Here is a 15,154-nt window from a genome sequence, read left to right as displayed (position 1 = left end):
TAATGTTGAGATAAATCACTAGAAATCATGGTGTCTGACATACCTTTAATTTCTAATTCCATAGCTGCTTCGTGTTTCCCCAATGAATTTTCAGCAACGCACACATATCTTCCCGAGTCTGTGGCACTCACTTTACTAATAATCAATTTTGACTTAACAGATGTATCAGTGTACATTTCTTCTACATTATATCTATTGAAAAAAAAAGTATAGAGTATTATCAGTTTAATAATTAATTTAAAATGTGTTCCTATTTTATGTAATACCGTTGTGATATAATGATATAAAAATGGTATTTAATTAAAAATCAAGCGAATCAGTGAATATTTTCAAAATATGTATGATATGATAAATTATAAAATAAACAATACATTACTGCATTTAAATATCAGTATGTTTAAAATGTCTATAATATGAGTTTTAGTATTATTTTTTAACTTGTTGTATTTTCAATTTAATACATAGCATAGATATATTTATAATAACAAAATAAGCTATTTAAAAGTACATATTTTAATTTAAAGTGAACGTCGAAATTATTTTTATAATTTATAAAAAGAGATACAATTATTTTATAACATTATAAGTTTTGATGTTTTGAATTAAATTACCATTTAGATAACTTTAGTCAATTTACAATTATTGTTAATATGAATTGTGAAAACCCACAAAAAATAAAATGTAATATTTACTATCATTAGTTCAACGTTTCAAATGTATGTATTTTTTTTAATGTTAAATAATTCTAGTAATCATTTTTGAGTTTTTTAAGGTAAACAATTTTCAAAAGTCAATAATAAATGAATATAATTAAATCATCAACTATATTTTTCTTTAGTGTAATATGCCATTTAAAATTAATTTAATATTTGAATTTATTTTAAACTTGAATTGTTATTTTACCGTTAAAATTAATATAGAATATAAATCGCAATGAAATTAAATGTTAAATTTATAGTATATATTAAAATATACGAAAATATGAAAAAGTTTTTTATTGTTTTCTTTGCAGTAGTTTTGATGTCAGGTCCTTAAAAAATTAAAAAATGGAAAGTTTAATATTTACAAACAAAAACATTATGTTATGACATATTATAAAATTTTAAGTTTTAACAATCAAGAAGTTTCATCAATGGATGGCCTCTTCACTCAATCCCCCTGTCCGAATTGATGTAAATATTTGTGATTAATTTGACTTATTGTTTGTTACATTATCCATTATCCATTATTTTGTATTTTCTATATTAATTCTCTTTTTACTTGTGCTTATTGTAAACCTTACTTTACTTATTCTCAAGATTAAAAAAAAAAAAAAAATTAACAAAGACTATTGATATTGCTTAGTGAGCTGTTGCTTAAAATTCAATCTCATTTCTTTAGGTATTTTAATGAACTTTAAATGTGAATATCAACATAATAAATACTATTTTTAAATATTAACTTTCATTAATATATTTTTTCATACACTGCAATTCGTTATAAGTTTTAGCTTGTATGAACAAATTTGTAGAATATAATACATCAAAAAGAACTATAATGTTCAAATATAATTTACTATCAATTAAAATTTTATTATTATATTATTGATTATTTACTGTTGCCCTTCAAAGTTATTTTCATATGCATAGCTGATACGTTATTATTTTAATCAACTCTTTTAAATTAGTAAATTATAGAATATAGTGTGTAACGAATGTTACATTAGTAGTTATAATATAATTAATTTGTTGAATGTAAGTCAATTAAAAAGAGTTTTAATTAAAAAAAGCATAATAAACTTTAGACAGATATTTTTTATAACCACACTTCTGATTTCAAAAGGATTTACTTATTTCTTAATATGTAATAAAATGGTAAATTACAAAGTAATTTTCATTATTTTTTTGCGTAACTCATCATTATTTTATCATAGTATTACAATTGCGTGCTTTAAATGCTACATGACTGTAAGTATATTTTAATAAATTATAACTTTATAGTTTTTATTAGTTTAAAATAATGTAGTGATATTATAAATCAAAAACTAAATTATTAATACCTAACAAAATTCACTTATACCAAAAATGAAAATAAAAAATGCTCTAATAACTTCATGACTAGATAACTTATGAGGAAGATTTACAGGGCTAATTTTTTTTTTGTATATTATTTTAAACTCATAAATATTAATATTTGGTTTATTCTCAAAAATCTCTAAGTCTAGCAATACATTGGGTTTACAATGCTGTCACATACAAAACGTGTGGTCGGAGAAAATTTCAACTACGTGACCGGATTTCAAAAAAAATTATATTTTCTATTTTGTCTCAGTAGTTTTCCTTGCAACTACATAATATTATTTCTACAAATGTATTCATGTTCATAATACCTTAAATTTTTCAAGCATTACCATTATTTCTACGAGAGTGTATTTGAAGTATAGTATCTAAATTGTATTTTACATTTTTAGGCAGACATAAAAGTTTTCCCGTTTCACTACAAATTACCCATTCCTTTACCAGGGACCCATGTTTTTAAAAGTTATTTAGTAGATTAGTAAGTATATGTACAAAAAATAAACCATTTAAGAGTATTTTTTCGTTGCTTGTTTGGAAACGATTGGAAGATTTAAAATATTCGGATCTTATTTTATATAATCCTTTAAGATTTGAATTTAAAAAAGTTTAAAAAAATTTTGTTTTTCTTTTAGTTGTATCTATACTATATATGACATACACAGTAAACTCACACAAATAATAAATGTGAGACTTAAATTTTATTTAGTTTTATTTTGATCCTAATATTGTTTGAATGTTTTGAGGAAAAAATAATTTATTTAAATACATTAATTTTTATTTATAAATATATTATAGTATCTTATTTATTTTTCCTATATCAGTGGTTCCCAACCTGGGGGGCGCGCCCCTCTCGGTAGGCGTATACACATCGCTGTGGAGGCGCAAGCAATCATCACAAAGTAAAATTTTTATTTATCAAATTTTATTATATTTAAAATTCCACTATAATACTATATTATTTACAATTATTTATATTTTATAATTATTATCATCAATAAAAAAGTAGTCTTTCCGAATATTATATAGTTTATTTGTAAAATGTAAAGTAAACAAAAAAATTATAATTTTTTCAATTTAAAGGTGGGGGTGGGGGGGCGTGAGATTTTTTAAAATCTACAAAGGGGGCGTAGAATAAATAAGGTTGGGAACCACTGTCCTATACTAAAAAGATAGTGTTAGACGTATTAAATAATTACAATTCTGTGTAATATATGTTATAAATGATGAGAATATTTGTAGACATTTTAATTTATACCTTAAAAACAAAGCTTATGACTAGTGCATACTAACTTATACATATAGGAATTAGTGGAATAACAAATTCATAAGCTAGTCCTGTTAATATTTTTTCATAGACATATTGTCTTTGAATAATTGTATATAAATGTATTATATATTCTATATTCATAATTATGTATTATTTTGAATAACTGAGTAAAAATATTTTAAAGCAAACTGCTTTTAACTTCTTATTGCTGAATTTAAAAAAAAAAAAAATAAGGAATTACAATACAAATTAAAGCGTATAACAAAATATTCAATAAAAGAATATATCGAATAACCTTCAAAGTTTTGTAGAAAATGTCACAAAAGAAATAATTTTCATGATTTATATAGAAGTTTTAGAGTTAAAATTGATAAAAACATTAAATATGTAGACAAAATACACATGTTTTTGGAAAACATTTTAATTTATTGAAGTACCTAGCTAATATAGACGTAAATAGTTTTTTTAATAAAACATGTATGTTAAATAAAGCTGAAATAAACATCTGAGGTAATTTGTCAAAGTTGTTAATGTATTCTTCAATCTTTTCAAATTCTAGCCGCTTTTAATGTTATACATAGGTATTTATTATTTATATACTTAAATGGCAATTAAACATATTTAGTATAGTTTTAGTTATCTCCGTGTACAGTTAGTACATGTGTAACGGTTCATGATTCAACTATAAACTGCCATTAGGTACGATGAAATTTATATTTTGTGAATAGGGGAAGGTTAAACATTTTATAACATAAAATCATTACTCGTATTACCATATTTCCATAAATAGAAATAAGTTAGTTTCTTAAAACTATAAAATAAAACCTAAATCGTACATGTATGAACAATGGGGTTCTTAATTTCTATAATAATTTTCGATAAACTTTTTTAATCGTTCCGTTAAGTAATATTGTTTCATAAAGTACTTCAAGTGATTAAATAAAAATTGTATAAAATAATCGTTAGTTTATGTCATCAGCACCGTGTATTTAAATATTTAATACTGCTGCTGCATTAAATTAAATTTAAAAACCATAAATATAGTACATTGGAATGTATTGAACATATTATTTTATCATATCAATCAACAATACGCATATTTTGTATTTCAGTATTAAAATCTCCTGGTATAAACACTATGCGTTATGAAATATATATTTACATTTTTAATTATTTTCTCATAATATACCAGTACTTTTAAATCCATGACAGCCATTATATTACACATTTTATTACTATATATATTTTTATTTAAAGTATCAACTTTAATACCACTATGAGTCCATTTTCTTGAATCTGATAGTCTACAATTTGTCTAATGATTTATTTTTTTAATAACAATATAATCAGACAGCGTTTCGTATATAATTTTAGAGTTTTTTTGTCGAGGTTAATTTTTTTAATAGTAGTACACTGTTATAAAAAAAAAATATATTATGATAAAATGCATGTCAAACTTTTACTATACTCAAATTTCCAATATTTCAAAGTTTACCATTATTTAAAAAAATTAATTCGTGTAAATTGAAATATATCCATCAAATTATGAAAACGATATACAATTAAATATAGATTAACCAATTAGCACTAAATTCTTTAGTGTTACTTACGCCTAACTATTTTCATTATAAAAACTCTTTTATTCACATTTTGTAATTTTTCCTTAACATAAAATATAAAAAATAATATATTAATATTAATATGCATAACTTAATATAGGTACGACGTCGGAATGATTTATTTAATATCTGCAGATAATATTAACTATATTATTTTATAGTATTTATATTAGGAGTAGTGGATTAGTTACCTGAGATTAGAGCTCTTGTAGTTAAGTTGAACCGAGCCTTTGATCCACGATATGTGTATCGGTTGGTCTCCGGTTGCCTCGCAATCCATGGATGCCACTCCGCCGTTTATAGACATGTATTTTGTATTTGGAAGTATAATGTGTGGTAAGTCTGGACAAAATAGAAAAAAAAACAAACAAACAAACATACAAAATATAAATAAATGAAAAAAAAAAAGGTCGGAAACCGCATAATAAAAGAGTAAATAACTTGAACCGACAGCAGCTAGGGTCTCTTGGAGTTTATATACATATACATACATAACAGAAGTCTTAATATTCTAGTATCTTTTCTTACAAATATTTACACACCTCTGTCACGTACACGCGCTTATACATTTATGTATGCGTATGTGTGTATGTGCGTTCGCAGCAACCTTATAATAGATTTTCATAATATTTCGTCACAGTATAATCCACAGCCACCAACAATCGATAGAATAGATCGGGTCTCTACATATCGGATATAATTGACTGATGTACTAACAACTATTCCGATTTCTATTTCCCATTTTTAGCTCTTTTGTCAACCACCCAATGGAAAACGCATATCCGATCGATACGTTTTCGATTAAACGTCACCAGCACGATCCATGTCGCTTATTATGTATGATATTATATATTATTATAATTATATAAGTATAAGAAGTTATCGTCACGACCGTTGTCTTGGATGATTATGTATCCGTTTATTGTGGATCAAAATGAAAACCGTTTGAAAAAGATTTATATTGTCGATACTGATAATAATAATAATAATCAGAACATTAACGTGATTGCAATGCATATTCACAACGTATAATAATTCTGTGGCAAGTATATTGTCATCATACCTATTAGACCAATGATTGTTTTAGAAATAGTCATGTAAACTAACACGAATTATAACATTCGCATAATAGTACAAGAAAATTTAAATATATTTTATGATACACAATAAGCAATTGAAGTCAATCGTTATTCTTGACGAAAAAATAATGAACTTTTCTTCGATACTTTTTTAATTTAGCTGTTGGATTTCAATTAATTTATGTATTATGAAGTCTGACTCAAAATAAATATTTAATTTCTCAATTTTTGTGACTTTTAGTTGAAATGTATAGATTGTTTTATTTTGGAACATTATGGTGATAAAATATTTATAGTTCATGAAATGTCGTTAAAGATTGAGATAATGTCGGCAGTATTCTTATTATAACTATTATTATTCTTATTGTACTTAAATAGTAATTATCTATACCTAATTTATATTATCCACTAATAAATACATTTAGATCTATTTGTTAATTAATAAAACAATTTGTTATAAGTATACTTGATAAATCTACTTTAAAACCTTGTTTTGGCACAACTTAGCAATTGATGCATAAATCATGTTCACCTTTAAAAATTTGTGTTATCCGTTTGTTAAAAATATAATATGTTTAATGAATTTTATAATTATAAATTAATGTGTATAATAAATATAGTAAATTGTATGCAATTGTGTTATGTTTTATAATTTATAAATAAATTCAGGTGAAGTTATGTTTTTATAACGTATAATAATAAAAAAAAAATAGTTTATAAAAATTTCAAATGATTTTTTTTTTCAGTGATTAGTAAATAGGGTATGTAGTTTTAATTTTAATTTTTTTAATTTTTTTATTTTTTTAGTGTTAATTTTAATTAAACTAAGTTCAACTTCACTAAAATTAATACGTATAGTTTTTTTTCTTTAAACGCATTGGGAACTATAATTAACGCAAGGCTGTGTGTATCCCTCGAAACAAAAAATCAAAATGTTACTATGTATACATTGATTTTATTTACTATATATGTCTTAATTTTTAGATTATATTCACTTATTAACTATATCATATCACCAAAATAACATTTAACTAATTTTATAGTTTTTTCTTATTCAAAGGTAATATAATAATCATGTTTTTAAATGAAAATTCTATTAAAAATAATTGTTTAACTAGAGTAATGCCAGGCAAATATATAGCGAATATATTGAATAATTGTAAAATTGTGATTTAAAGTAAGTTAATTCTTAGTTCTATAATAGTGATGATTATATTATACCATATCTCAATACAAACATAATTGTTTGATATATAACAATTACAATGTTTATTTCATATTTAAAGCAGGCTTATGCAGGAGTTAAAATAAATAAATAATCTCTCACCTTGTACGTTTAGACGAATTATGGAAACTATGGGCGAACCGACTTCGTTATTTGCTTCGCACGCGTAGTAGCCTTCGTGTTTCTTTGTCACTTTATTGATAACCAGAGTGCCATCAGATGTCACGTTATCTAATATGTCGTCACTAAACTGATCTGAATCTTTACCTAATATTATATAATATATTATAATTATTATCGTTCTTAAATTCAAACCAACTAAAATAATTATGTTTGTTTTTTATTACTGGATCCTTTTTTCCATTTTATCGTCGGTTTCGGATGTCCTGACGCAGAGCAGTTGACTTCTGCTTGATCGTCTCGAATAACGTTTACGTCCTTAGGTTCAATTATCCATTCAGGAGGTACTATAAACAAGAATCTGTTAGTTTTCAAATTTAATATTTCATGGGTATCGATAAAATAGTGTTTAAGTACGGTGCCAAGTGCAGTTAACATGCAATAATATAAAAATAAGTGATGCGAATATAAGATTCGCCTAAGAAGATAGTAAAACAATGAAAATATTATTAATGAAAATGACACGTAAAGGTCTGTTAAAAGTAGACAAATAATTAAATTGACTTCGTCAGCCAGCATGCAGTAGACCAGAGATGCGATTATTTCTAATTAACTATATTTTAAAAATGTACCTCTTATACGGAATGTATATTAACTAAAACAATTGATGTTTTAAATTATTTTTAACTGATTTCATAAACATCGAATTGTCACCCCTTTAAAATAACTCTATAAATTTGTAGTAACATTTGAGTTTATTTTTGTGCATTTCACGTGACTACTGAAATAATTTATTTTTATATTTTAGATTTAGAATATTAAAATGACGGACAGACTTCAATAGAATTTATAATAATACATAATAATTTCATCAACTGCTTCAAATTCGATTTTGTTATCGTTTTATCGAATCAATTTCACGACTATAAAATATATATGCTAGAATTAAACATGGATAAGTAATGGTCATTTTATTTATATCATATTTAACTACACAGGCGCTAGAATCTAAGAAATTTTATTTCTCTAACCAAAATCAACCGTTCATCAAAATATGCATACATTGTCATTCTTCAAAACGAGCAAACGTTGATGAATGATCATTATATAATATTATTATGACGCCATAATAATAACTTGAAATAAACCTCATATACATGCACATAGATGTGCATCACGTTACGAGTTAATTGTTCAAAAACATTATAAATTATATGCCATCAAAATTTGGTCGGTTTTTTATTTTATCAATTAAATCTCTATTTCGGGCATGATATAGATACATTTTAATTTCCAACTCATAAATCATTTATTATTATTTATTTTTTTTTTGAATGATTTATTTCGGTCAAAATTAGAATATTAAAAAGTATAGACTCGAATGTGGGTGAACTACAACTGGACAAGGCTTAATGCAATTTCGTGAAAACGTCGAAATTCGAGAATTACGTTCTCTAGTTTATCTGTCTATTAATTGTCTATTTTCCTCGAAAATCTTTTACAATCGTATTGATTCCCCTTTTTATTAGCTGGAGTTATATACATAAACCTAAAATTCCCAACCAGAAATACAGTTGTTTTCTCTAACTATCTGCCCAATCCTCTGTTTATTCGTATATTAACGGGACTTCTTCCTTTATTTAACAAATTCATAACATTTTAGTCTGCCCGTCGTATCTTATAGTATGGAATGGTGTTGTTGATAGATATCGTTAATGTAAATATTATTGTTAAGTATATACTTTATAATTATAAAAATATCTAACTGTTCTTATAGCTTAGAAGTTGCCCATAACATTGTTAAAAATAAAAAGAAAAGAATTTATATCATTAATTTTATATTCAAGTATAATGTACGTAATACTACTCTATGAAAATCACGCATCTCTAGGCCACTGTTCTAGCTCGGTTGCCAAGGGGGTACGATGGTGGTTTCGGATGAATTTCAATTATTTTTTTTCTCTGTTTGGTCTTTGGGGGAGGGTCATGTCTTGGGGGTACCGTTGACGTTCAGGTGTGCCGTGTATGTAGCGCTGTGCACCGGGTTGGCGGCGACGCACGTATAGTCGCCCGTGTCGGACCGGGATACGTTGTTCATGGTCAGTATGGTCGAGTACGCGTTGAACGGCGTGACGGCGGCCGCACCGGGACCGCGGTACACCGGGCCGCCGTCCTTCAGCCAGGTCAGGTTCAGCGGCAGATCGCCCTGGTGCACCGTGCATGCCACCTGTACCCTAGAGCCCTCGGTCAGCTCGGAGAAATAAAACGGTGTGATTTCTGGTGGCGCTGGAAACAGAAAACAGAAACGACGGCGGCGGGAAGAAAGGCAACAGACACAAATACGCATCAATACACACATATACACACACGTATTATATTGTATACTATAATATTATATAAATGTCGTTCAGTACGACGTAATATATTATATGAGGCGCACAGCTCACACTACAACAATAATTTTGTCTTAAGAAAATTGTATTGATCAACTTCGTGATACAAACATTTTATTTTATAAAATATACAGACTTCTCGTATATGAGTTAATTAATTTAATAATAAAATTAATATAGGTAATTTGATTTAATGGAGTTGAACTGCTCCGGAGCGATGATTCTACAGTATAATATATATTACATGTGTGTACTGTAAATGTATTTAAATATCAGTTACGATATTACGATCCGTGCAGAGAACAAATAAACAATAAATACAAGAAAAAAAACAGTGCTCATGTGGTAATTGTAATGTTATAATATTTTAAGTGCACGCGCCTCACGAATTAAGATATCATATTATAATAATATTTACTGCAGCCCATAATATACATGCCTAAATAAAACATGAATTCAGGCACAACTGCTATAGGTAGTCCTGAAATATGTGTATTATAAAACCATCTACCCCTCTTAATGCTCGGTATTTAACAATATGCAAATATTTTGAAAATTATTGGGCTATTTGAGAGCCCATTAGTGTTAATTCGAAATTCGGCGATATTGCGTATCGCCATCATAAAGTACCTATTCAGGTTGATCGTACTGCACCGATCAAACTGATTTGCAGTGTTATTTTTTACAACACTAAGGTTAAATAAAACTGTACCATGCTCCGGTGAAGGTCGATTGATATTCTGACCTTCAAATATACTGCAGGCTGTAGTCACAACTGCTCGGATCTATGGACGATGACCTAATTGCAAGGCACGCGCAACAAGCGCCCTTATCAATTAAATATTTAAACAATTCGTGGCGTATTGTGACGCGTTTTTTGGTTCCGAATAGTGGCACACATCGTAAACGGTAAATAGCGGACAGGCCTTTGAAATCATAATAAATAATACCAAAACTCAATTTCGACACAAATTTTAGCACGCTATACTAGTTCAAATATAATTTTAAACAATTTTTGTGCTATTATCTTTCACTATATTTTATACTGAAAACGAACAATGTATACCTGCGTATATATTTTACTCTATTCGACTCGTACTCGTAGAATTTCCTGTATGTATCTTAATTCGTGGCGCACATTTAAATACCCAAACACACACACGTACACAGATACGTACTCTCGTGCACTTGTAGTTGACATAAAACAACAGAAATAACAGGTTATTTATCTTTAGACACCATTACTATTTTAAATAGTATTCACTCGCCCAAATCTGAATTTCTCAGATAGGAACTCTCTGTGTATATTTATTTTATAAATGTACGTGTGCGGTCGCATCTTGCGTAGTGTGTATGTGTATGGTTTATTCACGTGTATAAACACTACTGGTGCGATAATATGATAATAATTATTGTAAAATAAAGTGCGTTCCAATTAAGTATACAAACGCTGTGACCGGTTTAGCGGTAACCTATTATACATTTGTACACAATGTGGTTATTATCAGTGGCTGTGGCTTTATTTATGTATAGAATACAGACATTGTTAATAAATATCGACCACATAATATCTTACCCACAAGGGTTACTGTGTAACTGATTTACATAATATATTATGTAATATAGTGTTGACATTTTCAGATGATAATACTATTAGTTAGATGGAACACCGATATACATTGGCGTGTCCAAAAATTATCTATTATTGGCATGATTTTGTTTAGCTTATTCTTGATAATAGTTTTAGAAAATTTAGCAGATGATACTCTTTAACCGGTCACATGCGTGACTTTTATAATACCTAACAACATAATATGTTATAATGCAATATAATTATACAGTTATTAATGTGCTCCAATTTCATAATGTACTCGCGTGATATTATCATATAGTACTAATAATAAAATATAAGCTTTTAAACATAATAATACATAAATATATATATTTTAATATTATACAGTGCTTGTGCGAATTTATATAGACTGGTGCTGTGAACAAAGTGAATTTTGTATAGAAAGACTATATAACAAAGATAAAAAAATAACAATTTACAATTATCAAAAATATTTAACATAATATTTTTATAGTTGAAATGGCGGTGATAATGTGCAATTGCAGCGTGTGCTTGAAAATAAAATATCGAATAATTCGAGTGCGTTTGTGCGATTGTGCAACAAAATTTTCTGTGGTGATTTCGCGGAACAAAGAAAAGATAATCGTTGTTATGACCGTGGATTGACTCTTATTATCACTTAATAAGCTCATACAAGTATTATAATAATACGCACTGGTTGTGGATAAATAATAACATTTTTTTAAAATTTTTTTTACTAAAAATCAAATACAGTTAATTAAAATAATAGATATAGTTCTATAAAAATACATTAAGTCTAAGAAAGTAAAAATTAATCACTTTTTTTTTTTTAGATGTTTAGTCCTGCTGCGTTTTCGATTATTACAAATGTCCACGAATAAGTAAACAAAATTAAAATAAAACGTGATTATCTATTGATAATTATATGTGTTATTTTTTCTTAAGTAGATTCTACCTATAAGACTCAATATCAATTTGTATTTATTTATTTTTCAAATTTCATAAAATCAACAGAAAAAAAAAGAAAGAAGACAATAATTGTATGTAAAAGGCACACCTATAACATAATGTCTAAACTAACCAAAGCCAATATGACGGTCATAAACACGATCATAGTTTCAACGTAAACGCCGAAAAAATCAATAAAAACAATGTTAATAACGACAAATAACAACTACGCAGGTGCTCGTGTAAAGTGTTGTGTGTGTGTACGCTCGCGCGTGGGCGTAATTAAGTACCGAGTACAGTCAGCGTGACCGTGTGCTCGACTGTTGCCACGGGATTAGTCGCCCGACAAGTGTAATTTCCCTCGTGCGCCAATCTTATGCTCTCGATGAGCACTGAGCTGCTATACTCGTTCTGATAGGTCACCGACAGTGACGGTGTGGACGCTAGGTCCAGCGACTGGTTGTTTTTCAACCAATCAATCGTTAGCGGCCCGTCGCCTTTGGTTATGAAACACTGCCATCCAACGCGACCACCTTCGTGGTAACCGTCTCCTATCGTGAATGGATGGATGTGTGGTGGTTCTGCAATACACGTGTAATATGGATAATGACTCGCGACGAAATGTGTGTGTGTGTGTGTGTGTGGTGTGTGTGTGTGTGTGTGTAATGGCACGAACTTGCGTGTTTGTATATCTGTACATACATATACGAGTATATCAGTGTGATTCGCGATTCAATTAAAAAACGCCCGGTTTTGCCTCGTAATATATAATAATATTACGACGATCGTCTATTACACAAAATTACTGTTTAGAACTTTAATCGAATAACCAAAACTAGTATTGGAAACTCCTACTTACTCAGTTAAAATCTCTAGAACCAGATAGTTTTTATTGTAGTTTTTTTTTTTTTTTTTAAGTGAAAAATCCAATTAATTAAAAAGTTCAATCTTTGTGACGGACAGAGTAGCCGACAAGGAAAAAAAAATAATATTCGATACAGAAAATAAAATAAAAAGAGAGTGGCAGTGCCATGTCAGTAAAAGAAGCTTGTCCTTACTAGAGATAAAAATAGCGAAATCATTTTAGCGATAAAATGTGTTCTTAAAAAATGCACTAAAATGTTTTCATCAGAGAAAACTAAAATAAATTATAACTTTTACTTTATGTTTGCAGACGTCATATTATCAAGGTATCATTAACTATTTTTATTTATTATTATTTTTTTTTTTTTTTTTTTTTTGATTAAAAATTATATAACCCACTTACACTGTTTACAACTATATATGCTTAGGTATACAAAGAAAAAAAACATAAAATTGTCCTTTTACAATGAATATTGATAGTATAATAAATTTAACAGAATTCCAATCAATAAATGTTAGTGAGATGCAAACTATTAATATAATCACAAATCCAACGTTTTTAGTAAAATTATTAAATTTTGTGACTGATCTATAAACGAAACAAATATTGTATTAATATAATTATTTGGAACTTAAATATTACTTTTGTCCAAGATAATAACAAAAAAAAAAAGAATTCAAATTATTTTTACATAATTAAGTACCTATTAAACAATTTGGATATTTAATTTATTGTTTCATTAATTTTGATGAAGTTGGTATGGTCATTAGTTTTTACTGTTTTTTGTATCAAATATGTTCGTATCTTATAGTAATAAGTACTAATTAACATGATACTTATTATTACCTATGTTTTAAATACACTAGATGTGTAAAATCAAATAATTGTACAAAAATAAATAAGTTTTTTTTTATATACTATTTTTGTTTTGCTTTACTATTATCTAGACAACTCATAGAAGAATTGATCTGAACTCAAAAAAAAAAACTAAAAAATAAAAACATTCATTATCATCCAATTTCGATTATTGATTTTTACTATGCTAAAAAACTTGAAATATTATTCATATTATGGTTGGATTATTATTTTTTTTCAATTTAGAAACTATTAGCACCCACTTTATATTTATGAATTAAATAAAAGTAGTATATTTTTTGTATTGTCTTTCATTTTTTATTTCCTAATTTCTCCTAACTATGAAAATGTATTTAATTATGATTTATCATCAAAATCAGAATTTATAAAACAAAATTTTTAAATGCGTGTTTAATTGAAAAAAAAATGGTAAATGAAAATGTTTGACTTTTTATTTATTTGCTAAACTTCTATTAAATTATAAAGGCTGTTATTTTTTTTTTTCAAAATTATTTGAAATATAAGAACAAACAATTTAATAATATGTCTAATTAAAAATATTTTGATAAATTTACTCTATGTATCTCCATAGATTTAAATTCATATATCTATTATAATATAAATATCTTAAATCATGTTTATATTTTATTCATTGTTAGTAATGCCAAACGGCAAACAGTAATTATAATCTTTATAAATACTCAATTTATATGGTACATTAAGAAACATATAGGCTGACTAAACTTTGATGTGTGTATGTGTGAGTGTTTTCGTCAACAATGTCATACCTAAAAGACAATTAACATTACCTTAAGTCTAAAAGTCTTATCAATATCCAATTATTAGTTACTGTTAACTGTATTTATTTTAAGATCCTGATTAATTATTTTTTCAATTTAATTGAATGACAATATTTTCAATGATCAGTTATGTCCACAAAAAAGATAAAAATTAGAAATTATTTTTTTTTTTTTATTATTAATTAGTGAAGGTAGATATAAATTTCATGATTGCCAAAATATTTTTTTTCATTTTTTTTTTCAAAGCAATACGTGGTTATTTATTAATTATTATACGTATAATTTTTTCTTAGATAGATACTACAAAACTCAAAACTGACTTGCTTTTTTTG

The 15,154-nt window shown here is 26.8% G+C and overlaps 1 protein-coding gene across 3 annotated transcripts in view; it reads right to left on the bottom strand.

The window, feature by feature from the left end:
* LOC112595589 (Down syndrome cell adhesion molecule-like protein Dscam2) overlaps positions 1-15,154 on the bottom strand; it is a 290,281-nt gene that overhangs the window by 12,139 nt on the left and 262,988 nt on the right. For 2 of the 3 annotated variants that reach the window (XM_025340850.1, XM_025340851.1), the window contains exons 13-17: positions 12,593-12,883; positions 7,595-7,714; positions 7,350-7,514; positions 5,135-5,285; positions 44-192 (exon numbers count right to left, since the gene is read on the bottom strand). In XM_025340850.1, coding sequence (XP_025196635.1) covers positions 44-192; positions 5,135-5,285; positions 7,350-7,514; positions 7,595-7,714; positions 12,593-12,883 — 876 coding nt within the window. Of the gene's footprint in view, positions 1-43; positions 193-5,134; positions 5,286-7,349; positions 7,515-7,594; positions 7,715-9,368; positions 9,654-12,592; positions 12,884-15,154 lie in introns of all 3 variants that reach the window. The other variant, XM_025340852.1, reaches the window with a different exon arrangement.

The sequence above is a fragment of the Melanaphis sacchari genome, unplaced genomic scaffold (assembly GCF_002803265.2).
Source record: "Melanaphis sacchari strain LSU unplaced genomic scaffold, SCAv2.0 Contig28_pilon_pilon, whole genome shotgun sequence".
Taxonomy (NCBI): domain Eukaryota; kingdom Metazoa; phylum Arthropoda; class Insecta; order Hemiptera; family Aphididae; genus Melanaphis; species Melanaphis sacchari.
Note: the sequence above shows the minus strand (reverse complement) of the source record. Positions and strands in the feature narration are given on the sequence as shown.